The sequence below is a fragment of the Theropithecus gelada genome, chromosome 4 (assembly GCF_003255815.1).
Source record: "Theropithecus gelada isolate Dixy chromosome 4, Tgel_1.0, whole genome shotgun sequence".
Classification (NCBI taxonomy): Eukaryota; Metazoa; Chordata; class Mammalia; order Primates; family Cercopithecidae; genus Theropithecus; species Theropithecus gelada.
Window position 1 is genome coordinate 125291334 of NC_037671.1, and position 23067 is coordinate 125314400.

The 23067-nt window shown below is 41.6% G+C and overlaps 1 protein-coding gene and 1 pseudogene across 3 annotated transcripts; both read left to right on the plus strand.

Annotated features, from left to right (window-relative positions):
• The first annotated feature begins 2364 nt into the window (after nucleotides 1-2364).
• Nucleotides 2365-22041, plus strand: MPC1 (mitochondrial pyruvate carrier 1). Of its 3 annotated transcripts, XM_025383793.1 has the most exons (6): nucleotides 2365-2572; nucleotides 11174-11180; nucleotides 19786-19998; nucleotides 20076-20172; nucleotides 20855-20987; nucleotides 21507-22041. In XM_025383793.1, exons 4-6 carry the CDS (start codon nucleotides 20130-20132, stop codon nucleotides 21529-21531), a joined length of 201 nt encoding a protein of 66 aa, XP_025239578.1. In that variant the 5' UTR covers nucleotides 2365-2572; nucleotides 11174-11180; nucleotides 19786-19998; nucleotides 20076-20129; the 3' UTR covers nucleotides 21532-22041. The 3 variants fall into 3 exon arrangements, with proteins under 3 accessions (XP_025239578.1, XP_025239576.1, XP_025239577.1); XM_025383791.1 differs by lacking the exons at nucleotides 11174-11180; nucleotides 19786-19998 and adding an exon at nucleotides 16793-16796 and having other exon boundaries at nucleotides 2371-2572; XM_025383792.1 differs by lacking the exons at nucleotides 11174-11180; nucleotides 19786-19998 and adding an exon at nucleotides 4230-4233 and having other exon boundaries at nucleotides 2383-2572.
• LOC112623396 lies at nucleotides 8062-9530 on the plus strand (annotated as a pseudogene).
• Nucleotides 22042-23067: the final 1026 nt, after the last annotated feature.

A 23067-nucleotide genomic window follows, 5' to 3' on the forward strand; every position in this document is an offset into this window, starting at 1 on the left:
GTAGAGTTTCTCCAAGTGCTGGACCCTGACCAGCAGCCTCAGAGTCACCTGCAGCGCTCATTAGCCACATAGCTTTCAGCCCCAACTCCAGACCTTCTGAGTCTGAGGCTGGGGTCTAGGAATCTGCCAAAGATTCTTCTGACAGCTCAGGTTTCAGAACCACTATTCATGAGGGAAAGAAAAATATTAAGGGCTAAGACAGAGCAGCTATGAGATCCAGGAACCTGTTATCACATGGAAAGTCTCCTTTTCCACCCATCCTGCAGAGCAGTTTGGCTTCATTCAAGAAGCCACTCAGTTTCCTTATACCTACCCTCTGGGTTGACGTGAGGAGGAGAAATAATGTACAAATAGTGCCTAATGCTCAACAAAAGGTAGCTATTAATAACATTATTAATAATCAAGACCCCCTCACTTTTCACAGGTTGTACATTCCTAACCCCATCATGAAGGAAGTTCATGTGAAACAGAACAACCTTCCTGGTGTTATTGTAAGATTGCAACATTGTGTAATGAGATACACTTTCAGAGGCAATCAAGGTCAGCTGTGACCAATAGAGACCACGATCCTAACAGAAAATGAACCCCACTCAATTAATGGCTTACCATTTTCATTCTCAAAGGCATTTCTTCTTCTTTAACACCACTTATTTTGAAAAGCTAGTATATGTAGACTGTACAAACTTCAAAAAGAACAAAGAAAGATACAATGAAAAGTCAGTGTCACTCTTGCTCATCCTTAGAGGTAGCCACTACTAACATTTCTCCAGTATCTTTGCAAACATGAATGTATATATTTTCTTTGTCCCTATGCACAATGAGTAGCATACTTCATACACTATTCTGAACCTGGTTTTTTTTCTTGAAAATAAAAAAGATATTTCGTATCAGCACATATAGAGTTCCAACGGCTGTATACTAATCCACTAAATGGATGCACCGTGATTTATTTAACTCTCTCCCTATGGATGGATATGTAAACTCTAATCTTTCCATACTAAAAACAATGCTGTACACATGAAATTACACAAACTGGCTTGTCTATCCTTGGAAATCCCTAGATGGGCTTGCTGGGTTAAAGCGGACGTCCATTATTAACACTAATACACTGCGGGTCACTAACGTTGAGAATTCCTGTTCACCAAAGGCATTTTCTTTTTTTTCTTTTTTCTTTTTATTTTAGAGACAGGATTTCCCTCTGTTACCCAGGCTGGAGTGCAACGGCACAATCTCGGTTCACTACAACCTCCACTTCCCAGGTTCAACCGATTCTCGCGCCTCAGCCTCTCGAGTAGCTGGGATTACAGGCGCGCATCACCACGCCTGGCTAATTTTTGTATTTTTAGTGGAGACGAGGTTTCACTATGTTGGCCAGGCTGGTCTCAAACTCCTGACTTCAAGTGATCCACCTGCCTCAGTCTCCCAAAGTGCTGTGATTACAGGGGTCAGTCACCGCGCCCGGCCACCGGAGGCATTTTAAATGATCATCCACATTAGAAACGAAACGAAACCACCTGGAAAGGCAAGCAAAAGCCTTCAATGTGTTCCTTTCTCTGCCTTGGTGATCCGAAAGTCGTGCTGCGGCTTATGTACCTAGGCGAGGGTCGCGTGCTAATCGTCCCTTTCTTTTCAATATGCACCCGCGGTGGGACTCATAGAACCTTTATTTTCAACACCTAAGCAGTCACGCTTCCTCGAGCCTCAGGCTTTGTGCTATTCTTAAATGCTTTCCTCCTCCAACGCTGCGGCTCCCTCACGAGCCCGTAGCTGCGGCGCGCTGGTGAGGAGCCCCGGCCCTGGGTGCCGTCCGCCACCCTGGAGGGACCGGTCCGGGGGAAAGTGCTCGGGAGAAGCCAGGGGCCCCGGCTGCGGTCGCTGGCCCGGGGCTCTGTGCACTCCCCAGTGCCCGGAAACCGCAGGTGGCCCAGCTGGCGGGCCGGGTCTGCCCACGAGGATGCGGGAAGCGCGGGGGACGCGGGCCGCCTGGCCAAGGTGCCCTTGCCAGGAATCGGCGCAGACACAGGCCCTGGGCGCCGGGGGAACCCAGCTAGTCCCACCGCGCGCTGCGCCGCAGGGGCCCCACTGCAGGGCGCCCCAAGACCGCGCGACGCTCGGCAGGGCGCCCACAGCCCTGCGGGCCAGAGAGATGTCACCTCCACGCCCCCGCGGGCCGGGAGCCGCTGGAGCCTAGCAACCGCCTGTCAGCCCCAGCCCCGCCCCAGCCGTTTTACGGCAGCGGGCCCCGCCCCCGTGCGCCACAGAGGGCGGGAAGGAGGTGTGCGGCACGAGCCAGCCAGTCCGCGCCACCATCTCCGGCCCTGCGCCCTGTCATTGGCCGAGAGCCGGGCGGCGCGGCACGGCCGTAAGGCGTGGCGGGGTGTCGTGAGGCGGGCCCCAGAGCTAGCTCGCCGTCGGCCGCCGAGGGGTTGGCCTGGGTGTCATTGGCTCTGGGAAGCGGCAGCAGCGGCGGTGTCCACTCGGGGTCTGGTGTCGGCACAGCCATGGCTGGCGCGCTGGTGCGGAAAGCGGCGGACTATGTCCGAAGCAAGGATTTCCGGGACTACCTCATGAGGTGACGAGCGCCGCAGGCCGGACCCGGCAACCCGGAGGGGCGCCCAGGAGGCTGCGACCCGTGCAGTCCGCGACAAGGGCGGCCGCGAGGACGCGGTGGCCCCGGGCAGCGGGTGGGCCCGGGCCCAGGCGAGAGGGTGCGCTTGTCAGGGGGCCCCCACCCAGATCCCTCCCGGACCCCCACGCCGCGAAGCGAACGGCGTAGAGAGCCGTTGACAGTGGACGCCTTTCAGGGTGGGGGTGACAGTGGGTGTCCTCTGCCGGCAGGGTGACAGTGGGCGCCCCTCAGGGCGTGAGTGACAGTGTCCTCTCCCGGCAGGGTGACAGTGGGCGCCCCTCAGGGCGGGAGTGACAGTGTCCTCTCCCGGCAGGGTGACAGTGGGCGCCCCTCAGGGCGGGAGTGACAGTGTCCTCTCCCGGCAGGGTGACAGTGGGCGCCCCTGAAAGCAGGGGTGACATTGGGTGCCCTTCAGGGAGCGGGTGACGGTGGGCGTCCCTCTTGGCCAGGGTGACAACGGGGACGCCTCTCCTGGTAGGGATAACAGTGGACGCCCTTCCCGGCCAGAGTGGCAGTGGGGACCGGGAGGGACGAAAGTGACAGGCGCCCCTCAGGACATGGTGACAGTGGGGACGCCTCTCCCGGCAGGGGTGACAGTGGTCGCCCCTCAGGGCAGGGTGACCGTGGAGACGCCTCTCCCGGCAGGGGTGACAGAGGCTGGTTCCTCTCGCATGGTTGGCAGTGGGGGAATGTCCCTCCAGGCCAGGTGCCAGTGGCTCGCTCCTTCGGGCGGGAGTGGTCTCCTGGCCGGTTTCTACCAGATCCTCGCAGTGGGTCGCCGGTCACCTGCGTCGGTCCAGGTGTGCTAGAGGCCGCGACCTGGGCGTGGGTTGGGGAGACGCCAGCGGGAGGCGCTGCTGAGAGCGCCGCGCGGCGCTGTTGGAGCGGAGCTTCGGGTGCACCCAGCGCGCTTCTGGGACAATGGAAATAAAATGTGCTGGCTTTGGGTTCGCCTTTCGATTTTCTCATTATAAGGACTTTAAGCTTGGGAGGAAGTACAATTTAAGATGTTTTTATATACGAAATTCTGTCATCCAAAGTAAAGTGATGTGTCTCTAAGGACGTACCTTTTTCTTCTTGTTCTATTTTCTGTTAACTCCTCCTTTCCAATTAGAAACAAGGAGCATTCGCGGTTGGAAAGCCTGAAAATACGCTATAATTTATTTGCACCTCTAATCTTGAGGCGCTTGCTTTTATTTCAAAATATTGAATATAACTTTGAAGCAGTTTTAGGTTATTTAGGAGTATTTTAGTTTTTCAGTGAATGATTTTAAAACCAAGGTAAGTGTACAGCTGCGTTTTTTTTTCAGTAGTTAATAGTGTGGTCAAGAGGTAAAGAGATGAAAGCTGAGGAGGAATAAATCCTGTTATAACCATCCAAAAGGTATAGTATGAAGGCAACTTGATTTTAGCAATAAATTTTAAATCCTGAATTTTATTGCTAATACTTTTTACTTCTACTTTTATAGAGCACTAGGGTAGGAAAAATAATTCAGTCTGCCGTATGGTAAACTTGTAAACGGAAGCTTCACTTCTGACTTTCAAAAAAAGACATTTCTATGCTTAAATCGAACTATGATTAATTAAGATGGATATTTAGTACTGTGGAGCACAGCAATTTATCAGAGTCATGGTAGTAAAAATGTGAACAAAGTAGCAATCTGAGGATATGCTCTTAATCCTTGGACTTAAGTTTCTTTACAGCTTTGAATTTTAGCTTTTTACTAATATCTTGTATAATGAACCTTCCTAATAGTTACAGCTAAAGATAACATTGGATGGTAAAATTAAAAATACAGTTTTGACACCTAGCTATATAAAAATTATGGTGATAATTACCTAACAGTTTTCTTTTCTTTTTTCTTTTTTTTTTTGAGACGGAGTTTCACTCTTGATGCCCAGGCTGGAGTGCAGTGGTGCTATTTTGGCTCATCCAAACCGCTGCCTCCTGGGTTCAAGTTATTTTCCTGCCTTAGCCCCAAGTAGCTGGGATTACAAGCATGCGCCACCAAGCCCAGCTAATTTTGTATTTTTAGTAGAAACGGGGTTTTTCCGTGTTGGTCAGGCTGGTCTCAAACTCCCGACCTCAGGTGATCCGCCCACCTCGGCCTCCCAAAGTACTGGGGTTAACAGGTGTAAGCCACCATGCCCGGCCCTAACAGTTTTATTACATAGGAAGAATTTGTTAAATATATTTTCAAGGAAGAGAGCTCTGCTTTTCTAAGTGTTATATTTTCTTCTACTAGATGGGTTTCCAAGAGCCAGGCTTTTCAAAAGGATACTTCAGTATATCATCTAACCTTCTTTTCTAAAATTAATTTTATGTAGCTTTAAATTTTTGTACTTTCTCCAGTATTTAATTCAATTACACTTTGACTAAATAAGGAAAAGAAGAGAATTGCATTACTCAGAACAGTGTTGCCTGGTAGAGCACCAGACTAGGATTCAGAAGAATGACTCATAGTCCAGGATCCCCAGCAAGTTGATCCCAGCAGACTTTATTTGCCCATCAAATGGGTTTAATGATAATGCTCTTTTTGGGTTATCAAGAAAATTAAATTGGATAAGGGATGTGAAAATACTAGGAAACTCCAAATCACTCTACATTTTATTATATCCTTCTGTTTTTGTAAGCAAAAACACTTTGTAAAGTTTATATTTATTTAGAAAGTTAAAATCTTGTGTGAGCTATAAAACTCTATGATCTTGAACTGAAATTATTTTTGAAAGGTGAACACGTGATGTGAAACATTCAGCTGACCTGTTTTCCCTGCCATTCTTGGCAGCAGTGGGAATTCATGCTAGGTCTGCCAAACAGTGATTGAGGGCCAGTTTGAGGTCAGGTATCAAAACTCTGACCAGCTTTTTATTTCAGTGTTTCCTCCCCTAGAAAGAGAAACCTTTCTTCCTAGAACATATCAGAGGGAAGTACTTCCTATTTGTTCTTCCAAGCTTTTTGCTTACAGCCCGGCTTTTCTTTAGCAAAGGAGAATAAAATATAAAGCAGAAAACGTAATTATATCTCTCTTCTAATCAGAAACAAGGTTCTATCCCTTCCTCTTTTTACTTCATCAGTTGCCTGTTGTACATACTTTGCATGCTCCGCATTCTTTTTGTAGCCTTCTGAAGGGGTCTAGAGGTTTTCTCAACTAAAGCTGTTCTAGAATTTTAAAAATTAATTGAATTTTTCAGCATAAATTTAAAATCATATTTTACACAGATTATAAATTTTATTTCAATCATGTTTTATGAATCAAATTGAACATTCTTACTAAACTGAATTTCCAAGTGTATTTATTTATTTAGAGACAGGGTGTTACTCTGTCACCCAGGCTGGAGTGCAATGGCATGATCATAGCTCACTGTAACCACCCACTCCTGGGCTTAAGTGAGCCTCCTGCCTCAGCCTCCCAAGTAGCTAGGGCTACAGGTGTGCACAATCATACCTGGTTAGTTTTTTGTTTTTTGTTTTTTTTTGTAGAGATAGGACCTTGCTATGTTGACCAGGCTGTTCTTGAACTCCCAGCCTCAAGCAGTCCTCCCATCTTGGCCCAAAGCTCTGGGATTATAGGCATGAACCACTATGCCCAACCCATCCACATGTATTTTAAATGATGATTTTTTTTTTTTTTTTTTAACTGAAAGAGTTTATGAAACCGGCTCTCACTTAGGACACCTAAGAACCAAAGGCAATGTGTGGACTTTGATTGGGCCTGGTGTGAAAAAACAGCTGGAAAAGGCATTACTGGGATAACAGAACACTTAAATAGGATCTCAGTATTAAATAATATTAAATAATTATTGGAAATTGTTAGTTGTGATAATAGTACTGTTAAACCTAGGTGATGAGTCTGAATGATGGATTTGAAGCCCAACTCTTGGCTTTCCAGCTTTGTGAGCTTGGGCAAATTGTTTCGCTTTTGTGCTTTGGTAGCTGTTTAATGACATAGTATATAGCACTTGATAAAAGTAAGTGCTGAATTTATTTTTTATTGTAACTAATATTGCATGTTTAATCCCCAGGATTTCTGGTACTCTCTTTTTGGTACTTTCTTCTATCTATTCTTACTTACCTTGATTAGTATCTTGAACCAAGAACTTCCTGGGTCTCTATTCCAATACCTTTTTCTTAAGAAACGATTCCCTCACCTTTCTTATTGACAGAATAAAGAAAGAGAGCTTTTCTTTGCTTTCCTCTTCTCTCATTCTCCTTCCTGGATTTCTGGTTAAGAAGAATAAATCAGAATAAGCAAAAAAGTTTGGAGGTAGGACATATATTTTAATGATTAACTCAATCAAGGTCTGTGCAGCTTTATTCTAGAGACTGATTCCTCTTCTCAAGTTGTGTATATTACAGTAAAGGTGAATGGATTACCCACCCACACACCACATATGTATTTGTATATGTGTGCAGAGGATGTTTTCTTAAGAAGAAACTAGATCATAGAGTGCTTTAAAATCAGTTAATCATTTTGCATGCTTATGAATCTGGTTAGTGGGATGTTTGCATTGAATATTCTCAAGTTAATGAGGTATTCTAAATTAATTTTAACTTCTAGTCTCCAGGAAAGCTTTCAGAATTTATACTTACTACCCAGGTGAGAAGTTGCAGTAGAGTAAAAGGGAATCTTTCCCAAACTTGGAATTTTAGAGTCGGAACGGGCCTTAGAAATTCCAGCGCTTCATTTGCCACATGAGAAGGCTGATATCTGAACCAAACAGATAACTTCAGAACCTCTGGATACCAAACTTATGAAGCTAAAACAGAAATGTCAACTTGGGATTTAAAGGAAAATAATAATGCGTAGAAACGGTTTTGAAAAGAAGGTTTTAGATATTTTTGTGCTCCATGTTTTCCTGCATATGTCTCCCTTTTCTCTGCCAAACTGCTTTTCACACCTGGTCCTTGGACTCTTTGAGCACTTCCCTGCCATATAATTGACTTTCAGAAATTGAATGAAGCTGTAAATGTCGAAGCAAGACTGGCCATAAGAGTCTCTTAATATCTGGATAGTCCAGTCACAAAGGTCTTTACTGTCATTCAGCTGACTTTTGGCTTGCTAAATATAGCTGAATATCACAAATTCTAATTGTTAAAACCCTCCTTCATTTTAATTTGAACTAGAAAACTAGACAACATTTGGTAAGAATAAATTTCAGCAAACTGTAGAATTATGATCTAGAATATCTCAAAATTTTATCCCATTTTACTTTGAATAATGTTAGAAATATACTATGCTAGGCTGTCAGTTGGATCCTTTTAGTACTACATAAGTAAGTTATAAATTACCTAAATTCCTCTCAGTACTTTCAGAGAAAGCTAACATTACCGTAATTTTGGAAAAATTAGAGACTGACCTAAAAGCAGGTCCTCTGCTCCTTTTCAAATCTCCTCCTCGTTCAGCCTGCCTGCCTCCATTTCTGCCTCCACCATGTCCATCAGGGTGACCCAGAAGCCCTACAGGATGTTTACCTCTGGCCCCCGGCCCTTCAGCAGTTGCTCCTACATGAGCAGGCCCAGGGCCTGCATCAGCTCTTTGATTGTCTCCTGAGTGGGCAGCAGCAGCAGCTTCCAGGGTGGCCTGGGCGCTGGCATGGGTCTGGCTGGAGGCTGTGGTGGGGCCAGGAGTAGGGGAGGCATCACAGTCGTCACAGTTAACCAGAACCTGCTGAGCCACCTTAAGCTGGAAGTGGACCCCAACATTCAGGCCATGTGCACCCAGAAGAAGGAGCAGATTGAGACCCTCAACAACAACTTTGCCTCCTTCATCGACAAGGTGCAGTTCATGGAGCAGCAGAACAAGATGCTGGGAACCAAGTGGAGCCTCCTGCAGCAGCAGAAGACAGCTCAGAGCAACATGGACAACATGTTCGAGAGTGACTTGAACAGCCTTCCGTGGCAGCTGGACACACTGGGCCAGGAGAAGCTGGAGGCGGAGCTTGGCAACACGCAGGAGATGGTAGAGAACTTCAAGAACAAGTACAAAAATGAGATCAATAACCGTACAGAGCTGGAGAATGAATTTGTTCTCATCAAGAAGGATGTGGATGACGCTTATGTGAACAAGGTAGAGCTGGAGTCTCACCTGGAAGGGCTGACTGATGAGATCAACTTCCTTAGGCAGCTTTGTGAAGAGGAGATCCGGGAGCTGCAGTCCCAGATCTTGGACACATCAGTGGTGCTGTCCTTGGACAACAGCTGCTCCCTGGACATGGTCAGCATCATTGCTGAGGTCAAGGCCCGGTATGAGGAGACTGCCAACCGGAGCCGGGCCAAGGCTGAGAACATGTACCAGATCAAGTATGAGAAGCTGCAGACGCTGGCCTGGAATCATGGGATGACCTGCGTTGTACAAAGACTGAGATCTCCAAGATGAACCGGAACATCAGCTGGCTCCAGGCTGAGATTGAGGGCCTTAAAGGCCAGAGGACTTCCCTGGAGGCCACCATCTCAGATACCAGGCCGCAGTGGGAGCTGACCATTAAGGATGCCAATGCCAAGCTTTCTGAGCTGGAGGCTGCCCTACAGCAGACCAAGAAGGACATGGTGTGGCCTCTGCATGAGTACCAGGAGCTGATGAATGTCAAGCTTGCCCTGGACATCGAGATTGTCACCTACAGGAAGCTCTGGAGGGTGAGGAGAGCTGGCTGGAGTCTGGGATGCAGAACATGAGTATCCATATGAAGACCACCAGTGGCTATGCAGATGAGCTGAGCCCGGCCTACAGGAACTTAACAAGCCCTGGCCTCACCTATGGCCTGGGCTCCAGCTTTGGTTCTGGCAGGGGCTGGAGCCAGCTCCTTCAGCTGTACCAGCTCCTTCAGGGCTGTGGCTGTGAAGAAGATCAAGACCCATGATGGGAAGCTGGTGTTCAAATCCTCTGATGTCCTGCCCAAGTGAAGGGCCACAGCAGCCCCACCCAGTCTACCCACCCTGGGGCTGCCCCAGAGCCTGTTGGAGAGGCTGCTGTGCAGGGCTGCACAGGGAACAGAAGACCCACCTGTTTTAGTCCCTTTTCACACTGCTTATAAAGACATACCCAAGACTTGGAAGAAAAAGAGGTTTAATGGACTTACAGTTCCACAAGGCTGGGGAGTCCTTACAATCCACCACACCCAGTGAAAAATTTTAAAAAATAATTATAACTGGCCGAAGGTCTGGAGTTCGAGACCAGCCTGGCCAACATGGTGAAACCCCATCTCTACTGAAAATATAAAAATTAGCTGGCCGTGGTGGCACATGCCTGTAATCCCAGCTACTTGGGAGGCTGAGGCAGGAGAATTGCTTGAGCCTGGGAGATGGAGATTGCAGTGAGCCAAGATCGTGCCACTGCACTCCAGCATGGCCAACAGAGCGAGACTGTCTCAAAAAAAGAATAATAATAATAATTGTTATTTTTGGAAAGAAGGGAAAATGGCATCATACAAAATGCTCATTTAAAACCATAAAAGGCAGAAAAAGAATGGAAGGCAAAAAAAGAACAAAGAACAAGGACAACAAATAGAAAACAGTAACAAATATGATAAATAGTAATAAAACTATATCAATACTTTGAATATCAGTAGACTAAAAGTACCAATTAAAAGACATATTGTACGAGTGGATCAAAAAATAAGACTGAATATACATTGTCTACAAGAAACCCACTTTAAGTGTAAATACACATCTAGATTAAATAGAGATAGGTGTACCATGTTAACATTAATCAAGAAAAGGCATTGGTAGCTATAGATGGAGCATAGTTCAGAGCAAGGAAAATTACCAGGGATAAAGAGAGACATTACATATGATAATGGGATAAATTCTCCAAAAAGACATATGCAATGGTTAATTTTAGGTGTCAGCTTTACTGGGTTAACAGATACCCAGCTAGATGGTAAAACATTATTTCTGGGCATGTTTATGCAGGTGTTTCTGGAAGAGATTGGCATTTGAATCAGTAGACTGAGTAAAGATGTGCCCTCACCCATGTAAGTGGGCATCATTCAATCTGCTGAGGGCCCTAGTAACAGAAAGGTAGAGAACAGACAATTTGCTTTCTCCTCTGGAGCTTGGACATCCATTTTCTTCTGCCATCAGACATCAGAACACTAGGTTATTGGGCTTTTGAACTCTAGGATTTACACCAGTGGCCCTTCAGGTTCTCAGGGCCTTTAGCCTCGGACTGAGTTACACCATTGGCTCCCCTAGTTCTCAGGCCTTTGGATTCAGACTGAGTTACAGCACTGGCTTTACTGATTCTCCAGCTTATGAGACTTATTACTTCTATAACAGCATAAGCCAATTTCCATTAACAATTATACATATATACACATGTATGTGTATTTGTATCTATAGCTATACATCTTCTACATCTTCTATTAGTTCTGTCTCTGTGGAGAGCCCTAATACAGGTAACAATCTTTAATGTGTATGCACCATTAGAGCATTAAAACACATGAGGCAAAAACTGATAGAATTGCAAGAAAAAAATGATGAATCCAATAATATAATTGGAGATTTCACCCCTCCATCATAAATAGACCCAGCAGGCAGAAAATCAGTACGGACATAATTTAACTCAACAAAACAATGAATCAACAGCTGGATATGATGAACCTCAGTAGACTGCTACATGTAACAGCAGCAGAATACACATTCTTCTCAAGCTCACATGGAACACTCACCAAGATAAATTATATTCTGGAGAATAGAACACATCTTTACCAATTTAAAAGACTAGAAATCATATGGTGTGTGCTTTGGAATTAAACTAGAAGTCACTAACAGAAAGATAGCTGGAAAATCCCCGATACTTGGAGATTAAACAGCACACTTCTAAATAACTCTGGATCAAAGAAGAAATGTCAAGATAAATTTTTTAATATTTTGAACTAAATAAAAGTGCAAACACAACTTATCAGAATTTGTGGGATACAGTTAAAGCAGTGATTAGAGAGAAATTATAGCATTGGATGCATATGTTAGAAAACAAGAAGGTTCTAAAATCAATCATCTAAGCCTCCACCTTACAAAACTAAAAAATAAAAAACAAAAAACCAAAAAAAGCAAATTAGAATGAAAATAAGCAGAAGAAAGGAAATACAGTAGCTCTCCACCCACCTTATCCACAGTTTGCTTTCTGCAGTTTCAGTTGCTTGTGGCCAACTAAGGTCTGAAAATACTAAGTGGAAAGTTCCAGGAACAACCAATTCATAAATTGTAAATTTTGTGTCATTCTGAGTAGCGTGATGAAATCTCATGCCATCCCACTTTGTCCTTCTTGAAACATGAACCATTCCTTCATCCACCATCTGTATGCTGTAGATGCTACCTACTTGTTAGTCACTTAGTCATGCCACCTAGTCACTTAGCCATCTCATTTGTCAGATTGTCATGGTATTGCAGTGCTTCTGTTCAAGTAACCCTTATTTTATTTAATGATGGCCCCAAAGTACAAGACTAGTGATGTACAAGACTACTTTGAATATGCCAAAGAGAAGCCATAAAGTACATTTTTTAAGTGAATAGGTGAAAGTTAAAGTCCCAGCACGTTATTCTGTGGATATCAACACACAGATTTTGGAGTTTAAATGGACAGGGCAGTAAACCTGAAAACAGCCAACACAGTATTGGAGGAGAAGAACAAAGTTGGAGGACTGACATTACCTAACTTTAAAACTTACTGTAGAGCCCCAGTAATCCAGACAGTGTGGTATGGGCAAAGGAATAGACAGATCAATCAATGGAACAAAATGAAATGCCCAGAAGTAGACCTACATAAACAAAATCAACTAAATTTTGACAAAGGAGCAAAGGCAAACAATGTAGCAAAGACAGTCTTTTCAACAAATAGTGCTGGAACAACTGGACATGCAATTGCAAAAAAAAATCAGAAGAAACGAATGTAGACACAGACCTTATACTATTTACAAAAATTCACTCAAAAAGGATCACAGACCTAAATGTACATCACAAACTATAAAACTCCTAGCAGATAATTTAGGAGAAAATCTAAATTACTTTGGGTTTGATGATCAGTTTTTCTGATACAAGATCAAAGGCATGATCCCAGAAATAATTGATAAGCTGGACTTCGTAAAAATTAAAAAGTTTTGCTCTGTGAAAGATGCTGTCAAGAGAATGAAAAGATAGGAGAAAATATGTGCAGAGGACATAACTGATAAAGGACTTTTCCAAAATATACAAAGAACTTAATGATAAGGCCAGGTGTGGTGGCTCACGCCTGTAATCCCAGCACTTTGGGAGGCCAAGGCAGGCAGGTCACTTGAGGTCAAGGGTTTGAGACCAGCCTAGCCAACATGGTGAAACCTCTACCTAATTCTCTACTAAAATACAGAAATTAGCCAGGTGTGGTGACGGGTGCCTATAATCCCAGCTACTTGGGAGGCTGAGGCAGGAGAATCACTTGAACCTGGGAGGTGGAGATTGCAGTCAGCCAAGATCATGCCACTGCACTCCATCCTGGGCAACAGAGCAAGACTCCCTCTCAAAACAAGCCAGCAAAAACCACAAAAACAAAACTCAATAATAAGAAAGGAGCTCAATTAAAAATGGGCTGAAGTCCTAAACAGATACCTCATCGTGTTCAGATGGCAAATAAGCATATGAAAATATGCTCTGCCAAAAGATTGGACACCACTGTTCTACATCATATGTCATCAGGGAAATGCAAATTAAAACGAGATACCACTAAATATCTATCAGAACGGCCAAAAGGCAGAACGCTGACTAAAGCAAATGCTGATGAGGATGTGAATCAACAGGAACTCTCATTCATTGCTGGTGGGAATGCAAAATCATACAGCCACTTTGGAAAACAGTTTGGCAGTTTCTTACATACTCCTTGGTATTTACCCCTAGGAGTTGAACACTTAGGTCCACACAAAAACCTGCATGTGGATTTTTATAGAGGTTTTATTCATAATTGCCGAAACTTGGAAGCAAACAAGATGTCCTTTGGCAGGTGAATGGCAAAATAAATTGTGCATCCAGACAATGGAATATTATTCAGCACTAAAACATGAGCTATGAAACCATGAAAAGATATGAGGGAAACTTAAATACATATTACTGCATGAAAGAAACCAGTCTGAAAAGGCTGCATACTACCTGATTCCAACTACATGACGTTCTGGAAAAGGCAAAATTACAGAGAGTCGAAAGATCAGTGGTTGTGAGGGTTTAGGTGGAGCACAGAGGACTTTTAGAGAGTGAAACTACTGTAAGACTGTAATGATGGATGCATGGTATTATATGTTTGTCCGAACCCACAGGATGTACAGCACTAACAGTGAACCCTAATGTAGATATGGACTTTGGGTAACAATCCTGTGTCAATGTAAGTTTCGTGATTATGATAAATACACCATGGCGGCAGATGTAGATAATGGGAGAGTGCGTGCATGTTTTGGGACTGGGTGTATATGGGAGGTACTTGGGTTCAATTTTACTGTGAACCTAAAACTTCTCTGAAAAATAGTTTATTTTTTTAAAAAACGGAATACTTAATTTTTAACTGGAAATAGTTTCTCCTCCATGAGAATTGAAAATCATAAGTGAACCCAAGAAAATCTATGAGTTTTGTGTTTGTTTGCTTTTTTACTGAAAATAAAGGCAGCATACCAAATAAAGAGAAAATCAAGAATATTTTCTAAATGGTTTTGCATTACTGTCCCCAAATTGCAGTTTATATGTGGCTTATAAATTTATCTTTTTTTTTGAAACAGGTAATAATACATATTTGGAAGCATTTTTTCTAATTTGGTTCTGCACAAATATGCTTTTCAGATATTTTGATTGAGTCATTGATTCATGCATTCTAGAAAGTCCTGATTTAGAATTGAGGGATGATGAGTTGTAGTGTTTTGTATTTAACAGACATATTTAAACTGACTTTACTCTCAGATTGTTTTACAGTAATTAATGTGATTATATTCATGTAGGACTTTTGAATTGAGCAGGGTATGAAGGCAGAAGGTAATTCTCCCTTATTCTCATACATTTGTAATCTATACTAAGGTCTTCTGTTGTAAAATAGGGTATAATTGAGCTGTTGTATGATTTAAGGAGAGGGTCCTAAAGGAAAAACTAAGTTATGTCCAAGTTGAAACTTTACATTGTAAGTACTACATCCTTTAAAATATTTTTATAGGGAAGAAATGTGCCCTTGGTTATTCATGGTTATCTAAAGGGCCAGTGTTCAGATACTGACAAAGGTATTTTAAGGAGAGCAATGCTGTAGGTGACCGTTCTAGCTAGATTGTGCTGTCTGATCCAGTAAGGTTATCAATCTCTCTGCTATAAAGCACTGTGGTCAGTTTGCACTTGGTGTGAAATATAATTTGGATAATTACATTTGTATATATAATTATATATGAATGATATACATTTCATAATATAACCTATCTGAAGCACACAGTAGGACCCTCTCATCTGCAGTTTCGCCTTCTGTAGTTTCAGTCACTCAAGGCCAGTTGTGGTCCAAGAAAATATTACAATATTTTGAAAGAGAAAGCGACCACATTCTCAAAATTTTTATATCAGTTTATTGTTATAATGGTTCTGTTTTATTATTAGTAATTGTTGTCAATCTCTTACTCTGCCTAATTTATAAATTAAACATTATCATAGGTATGTATGTATAGGAGAAAGACAGTATATATAGGGTTCCGTATTATCCATGGTTTCAGGCATCCACTGGAGGTCTTAGAATGCATCCTCTGAGGATAAGGGGGACTACTGTATTATTGGCACCATCAACGATTATTTTCATGTTACAAATTATAATCTCTGTGCTCTCTAAAACAAAACAACTAGTAGAATTCTTTGGACTTGCGTGTGTTTATAAAGGATTTTATTTCATTTTTCCCCCTGCTGTACTGCTCAATTTTATTATTTTATTTCAATAACTCCTTCAGTAGCTCAACTTTGAGATTTTGCCCTAAGAGAAGAGCTCAGGTATATCCTGGCAAGAGAAATTGCTATTTCAGAAATAAAAGTAACTCAATATAAGTTTTTGGTGTATTTTTAAGTTTAACATTCTGGAAAACAGCACTGACATTTTTACTATTCATTCATTCATTCAACAGGTATTTTTTAAATTCTAATTTAAATGCCAGGCACTACTTTAAGTAGTCCAGTAGTAACAAAAAATACATTCCTCCAGGGGTTCACATTCTGATGCAATGTGTTAGTAAGCAGAAGGGAAAGTTTCATTGTTAATAGAATTCTGCAGCAGTATGCTTCTCTCCAACTTGGCACTTTTAAGGAAATATTTCCTCGAAAGCTGTGCTGTCCAGTTTGAGAGCCACTAGCCACAGGTGGCTACTGAGCACTTGAAATGTGACTAGTTCAAGCTGAGCTGTGCTGTAAGTGTAAAATACACACTAGAGTTCAAATAATTGTATGAAAAAGCATGTAAAAGTTCTAATGAATAGTTTTTATTGGTTACATTTTGAAATTAAAATGTTTTTTTGCATACATGTGGATTAAGTAAACTATTAATACAAGTAATTTCTGTGGTTTCTTTTTACTTTTCTACTTTTCTTTTTTTTCCCAGACGAGGTCTTGCTCTGTTGCCCAGGCTGGAATACAGTGGTGTGATCATACCTCACTGCAGACTTGAACTCCTGGGCTCAAACAATCCTCTGGAGGCACAAACCATCCATGCCCAGCTAATTTTTAAAATATATTTGCGTATAGATGGGGTCTCACTATGTTGCCCAGATTAATAGTGAACTCCTGGCCTCAAGCAATCCTCCTGCCTTAGCCTCCCAAAGTGCTGGGATTACAGGCATAAGCCACTGTGCATGGCCTTCTTTTTACTTTTTTAATGTGGCTTCTAGAAGTTTTAAATTACATATGTGGCTTGTATTTGTGCCTTGCATTATATTTCTACTGGATAGTTCTGCTCTAAGGATTGCACTTACTTTCCATAAAATTAAGATCTAATTTCATTAAGTCAAAGTTCTTATTAGAAATGATATTACTTGATCTTTTAAAAATAATGAAAGAATGTACTCTGTTAACATTGTAGTCCTGTTACTGAAATTTGAATACAGGTGTGAGGTTGCAGTAACCTAATAAGACCAAAATCATTTGATTTTTTTTTTTTCCCCATGTCTCTCCTGTCTGAACTTCGGTGACTCTTCACAAAATAGTACGGTAAGAAAATTATTTCCATCCATTTCAGGCTTTTGCAGACTTTCTGCATTAACAGAGTTATGGACAACAGACTTAGTGTCCTTTGCTTGTGAGAGCCTCTCTTGTCGCCATGGCTGGCAGGTTGCGAAGGGTGCCTACTGCACCCTGGCCTGTCCTAGGGAGCCTAGACATGAGCTCTGTGAAAGCCATGCTCCTGGGGCTGCTCCCTACTCCTGTTTTTAGAAACAAGCATATAATTACTTCATTGATAACAGTCACAGTGGAGCCTGGCAACGATGAAAGGAAACAGAGAAAGAAAAAGAGAAAGCAGGAAAAGAAAGGTGGGATGATTTTTTCCTGTAGGGTAGAGTTCATTTCCATGGCTTGATTTCACGCAGGAAGTGGTGGTGTGCAATTCTGTTGGAACTTTCTTTTCAGCACAATTAAGAATTATAATGAAGTAAAATGTTTAATCCAACATATGGTAATTTCTTTTTGAATTTTAATAAAGTTCCTTATTTTTCTCAAAATTGCTGAATATCTGACAGCATAAATCAATCATATTCTAAAAAAGGGAAGAGAGAACTAGAATCATGTACTAGATAGAAAAGATGCATTATAAACTTTCTAAGGTTAGATATTTTAGCAAACTAGTGTTAAAATTGTCTTTACCTTTTGTGTTCTTAATATATTTTCAGTATAGCTCAACATTTACAGTCATAAGTGTATGTATAGTTCTTAACTTGCAGAACTGTTTCCTATAACCTAACACTCATCACACTTAAATTTTTTATTTTAGTTTTTTATTTTTATTTTTTGAGATGGAGTCTTGCTCTGTTGCCCAGGCTAGAGTGCAGTGGTACGATCTTGGCTGCAACCTCTGCCTCACGGGTTCAAGTGATTCTCCTGTCTCAGCCTCCCAAGTAGCTGGGATTACAGGTGTGAGTTACCACACCCAGCTAATTTTTGTATTTTTAGTAGAGATGGGGTTTCACCATATTGGTCAGGCTGGTCTCGAACTCTTGACCTCATGATGCGCCTGCCTCAGCCTTCCAAAGTACTGGGATTACAGGTGTGAGCCACCACGCCCAGCCCACACTTAAACTTTTAATACCGTCACTTAGCCAGGAATCTCCCAGGGCTACTTTAGGTTTAGATTTATTCCACTGTCCATTTCTGCTTTACCCTCACCTATGAAAGAAGACACATTCACAACTGGTGGTAAAGAAACTGGTTTATATGCCCCTCTTAGAATAACTCTTCAGGCTTTGTCACAGCCCTGGGTTCATGCATGATAAAGTAGACAGCAACACCACCATATAGTGCAGAGGAATGGAAAGAGAGTAAATGGAAAAGGAGATGAAAATAGACCAAGTGGAGAAAGGCCTGGTCAAAACAGGAAGAAAAGGAAGATCACTATGGAATAATAGAGAGGTGAAAAATGAAGTGACACCAAATAACAGGACAGGTAGGAAAAGAAGTAGGTAAGGGAGAGATAGATACTCTCCCTTAAAAGAGTCTGGGGAATAAGGAAAAAAGAAAACTGGCCATATCTCATCTAAAGGTCATTGTTAATAGAATTCTGCAGGAGTGCACTTCTCTCCAACTCGTCATCTTGTCTTTTTTTTTTTTTTGGACAGAGTCTCACTCTGTTGCCCAGGCTGGAGTGCAGTGGTGCAATCTCGGCTCACTGCAACCTCTACCTCCCAGGTTCAAGCAATTCTCTGCCTCAGGCTCCCAAGTAGCTGGGATTACAGGCACCTGCCACAACACCCAGCTAATTTTTGTATTTTTAGTAGACACAGGGTTTTACCATGTTGGCCAGGCTAGTCTTGAACTCCTGACCTCATGATCCACCCGCCTTGGCCTCCCAAAGTGCTGGGATTACAGGTGTGAGCCACTGCACCCAACCCAACTTGTCATTTTCAAAGAAATATTTCCTCTAAAGTCGTGCTGTCCAATTTGCGAGCCACTAGCCACCTCATCTAAATGTAAGAAATTAAGTGAAAGTTGCAATAGTGAGTATCTTAGATAATATCTAGTCTGAACGCAAGAGGACTAATTAGCCCAGAATCTCAAGATTCTTTAAACCAATTGTGCCTAATTTACAGAGTTTATAACTCACATGTTAAACCCTGAAATACTTATCGTGATGGCTATATGGGAACTTTGACCTTTTGTAGTTATTTCAATGACCTTGTGGCTTACATGTTAAGTAAACATTTTAAAATACTCTATTATGCCAAATCTAATTCCCATTTATTTTTCTTATATTTCCCTTGGTTCACCACTTTTTAGGGAATTTTTGTATTTTAACCCCTCGTCAATAATAGAAGCAAAGTCTAGAAATGTATTTAACAGTCTGAATTTAAGCTAAACATTATGATAGGCAGAAGTCAAGCAAAGACTGTTTTTACTCTTTAGTGTTGGGGTAACTAAAAGGGGTGTTTAGCCAACAAGATGTGGTTTCCTTCAGATTTGGAAATATTATTTCCAAATTCTAAATTAATGAAACAATTTTTCATTTAATGAACAAAAGCCACAAACCTTGTTTTATTTCAGCCTCTAAAATTGATAGTGGCTGCTGTCAAACACAGACAACTTCACTTTGGTATCCTTGAATGAGTGTAGTTGTAGAATGAAAAACTATTGGTTCATTTCTTTAATATTAATGTAAGTTTTTGCTATTATGTCAAAAGTACTTTCCAATCTTAATTTCTTAGTGTCTGGGGTCCTGGGTATTGATTTCCAAGTTCTTTTAACTTAGAATAGCTCATATGAGCTGAAAAACAATTTATTCTCTTATTAAGCTTCTTTCTTCAGAAAAGTACCCAATTTACGGTCTGCATTTTAAGAATTATTAACAAATATCCTAATGAAAATTTGGGAAAAGGAGTGTGGATAGATTTAAACATAAAAATTATGGAGAATAGTTCTAACAGGGTTTGAATTATAGCAACAATGAATTGTGTAAGAAGTTAATCTTATTTTTAAATTTTCTAAATGGGACAATCAGAGACGACTTGGTTGTAGTGTGGAAACCAGTAGGGATCTTGGGAAGCTGCCAAACCCTTTCTAGCTCTGGGCTCACCTGTAAGAACTGTTGATTCCTATGGGAACACTTGGACAATCCAATACCTGAATGTTAACCATCAATTAACCCAGTAAACCTGCAAAATGGAAACGAAGATTTGTTTTCACGAGTTTCACATGGTTATTTAAAGTAAGGAAAATTTCAGCTATTTATAGTTCTGTCTTAACTTTTTCCTCTCTTCATTCTTTTCCTCTCATTTTTTGTAGCACTTCTGGGGCCCGGTAGCCAACTGGGGTCTTCCCATTGCTGCCATCAATGACATGAAAAAGTCTCCAGAGATTATCAGTGGGCGGATGACATTTGGTAAGAATGCAGATTTCGATAATTGGGAGGACTTTCAACATAGTAGAGTGCCTGCTTGCATTTCAAGATTGTAGCACCAGATGTTACAGTCACTATTAGAAAGTCACATACAGAATGTGATGGCATGGAAGAGTGTTACTTCTCCATGTGAGTAAGAAACAAGATTAATTAGAAATATTTATCTAGGAAGTAGTAACATCTTATTTGCCTTTCAGATTTAGCACAACCAACTGAAGAATGTGTCATCTTAATCATTCTAATAGTCACTCTAATGATTTATATTGTGAACTTTTTGGGGGGAAAGTGTTATTAAACTTACTTGAAACCCTGATATTTGAACATAAAACTGTTGTGGAGGGAATAAATAATTATTTCCGATAATGAATGGATTATAAGCAACTCTAGAAGATAAAAGAAAAAGTGGCTGGAATTAATTTCAGCCTACTCTTACTCTGAAATATGTTCCTTAAATGTTTAAATAATTAACAAAAATGCATAGCAGTACAGTAAAATTTTTTATGAGCTTCCTATTCATACAGGCATTTAAGTAACAACTTTGTCAAAGGTTTTCGCAGAAGAGGTTCTTTTTTGATCAAGGCAATGGAACTGTTCATCTCTGTGGTCCTATCAACTCTCTCAGTTTCTAAGTTATTGATTATCTTTGCTCTGCTATTTTTGGCAGCCCTCTGTTGCTATTCTTTGGCATTCATGAGATTTGCCTACAAGGTACAGCCTCGGAACTGGCTTCTGTTTGCATGCCACGCAACAAATGAAGTAGCCCAGCTCATCCAGGGAGGGCGGCTTATCAAATACGAGTAAGCAGATTTCAATTTAGCTACTTTCTTTTCAGGAATTTGAGGAATTGGGGTGAATGAAACTAAACTCTCGTCTGAGGGAGTACTTGGGGACTGGAGTGTGTATAGATGTGCTTTAGCAGTTGGGGAAACCACTTAATAAAACATGCAAGTTAACATGAAGTAGGATACAGGCTGAGCATCCCAAATCCAGAAATCTGAAATGCTCCAAAATATGAAACTTTTGGAGTGCCAACATGACACTCAAAAGAAGTGCTCATTGGAGCATTTCAGATTTTGGATTTTCAGTTTAGGGATGCTCAACTGGTATAATCCAGTTATTCCAAAATCTGAAAAAATCTGAAACATGTCTGGGCCTAAGCATTTCAGATGAGGGATACCCAGCCTATATTACTGTTTTTTAAGCTGGAAGTTGAAATAAATGTTATGTAAAAGTGTCTTTTTAAAGCCATCCAAAGCCCTTGCGATTGGCATTGAAATTTTGTTTCTCATTGAATTTTTCTTTTTGTTTCTTTCCAGGATGACTAAAAAGGCATCTGCATAACAATGGAAAATGAAGAACAAGGTCTTGAAGGGACAGCATTGCCAGCTGCTGCTGAGTCACAGATTTCATTATAAATAGCCTCACTAAGGAAAATACACTGAATGCTATTTTTACTAACCATTCTATTTTTATAGACATAGCTGAGAGTCTCTAAACCAACTCTCTGCTGCCTTACAAGTATTAAATATTTTACTTCTTTCCATAAAGAGTAGCTCAAAATATGCAATTAATTTAATAATTTCTGATGATGGTTTTTTCTGCAGTAATACGTATATTATCTATTAGAATTTACTTAATGAAAAACTGAAGAGAACAAAATTTGTAACTACCAGCACTTAAGTACTCCTAATTCTTGACATTGTCTTTAACGACCACAAGACAACCAACAGCTGGCCATGTACCTAAAATCTTGTCCCCACTGTTTAGAAATGTTATCTGTGTATTTCCATGCAGTGTGTATATTGAGATGCTGTAACTTAATGGCAATAAATGATTTAAATATTTGTTAAATGAGTATGATTAAATATCTTGCTGCATTCCGTAGGAAACTGCAGAACAGTGTATATGAAAAGACAATTATAGGTGAAAATGGAACTCCTTGAAAACTATGAAGATGGCTGGACGAAAGGCAGAGCTGGAAGGCCAGTGTTTTCTGGAAAGCATCGACAGTCCAGCTACGCAGAATGCGTTCTTTCTCTCATGGGCAAGTGTTATTAATAGAAATGCCCCTCAGTCACTGAGACTCAGGCCAGTCACGTGAGTGTTCTGGGCTTCTCTTTCTCCATCTGTAAAAGGTTGCACAGGTGATTCTTGTGGTGATCTAAGAATTGTGCTGCTTTCCCGAGAAAGCTGTTGAGACTGCAGTCCCACAGGAATGGGCTGATCCTGTGGTCCAGCACAAGATTAGGTGCTCGGATGGAGGAATCAACTTTCAGGGGAGGGATGGAGCCATTAACTAGGAGCTGCTCCAGAGAAGTCTGACCAAATGACTGAAAATATCCTAAGAGCATAGTCCTGACTTCTTATTTCACATTATACAGTTAACTTAGGGTTTAAAAAAAAATCCAACTTGAATCTGATTACAGTTTCCCATTCTCTATGTGGTGGCAGATGAGGGCAGCAGGGAAGCCCATGCTGAGCAGAGGGGAAGTCTGTGAGGTGCAGTCTCCCTCAAGGGTCCATATTCTGTCACCTTTTTCTTTTTTTTTTTTTTTTGAGACAGGGTCTCGCTCTGTGGCCCAGGCTGGAGTGCAGTGGCGCAATCACAGCTCACCGCAACCTCCACCTCCTGGGTTCAAGTGATTCTTCTGCCTCAGCCTCCCAAGTAGCGGGGATTACAGGCATGCGTCACCACACCCGACTAATTTTTGTATTTTTAGTAGAGGCAGAGTTTTGCCATGTTGGCCAGGATGGTCCCGAACTCCTTGCCTCAAGTGATCTGCCTGCCTCCCAAAGTGCCGGGATTACAGGCGTGAGCCACTGCACCCGGCTTCATATTCTGTCACTTTTATTTTCTTTTTAAGGTGCTATACAGTT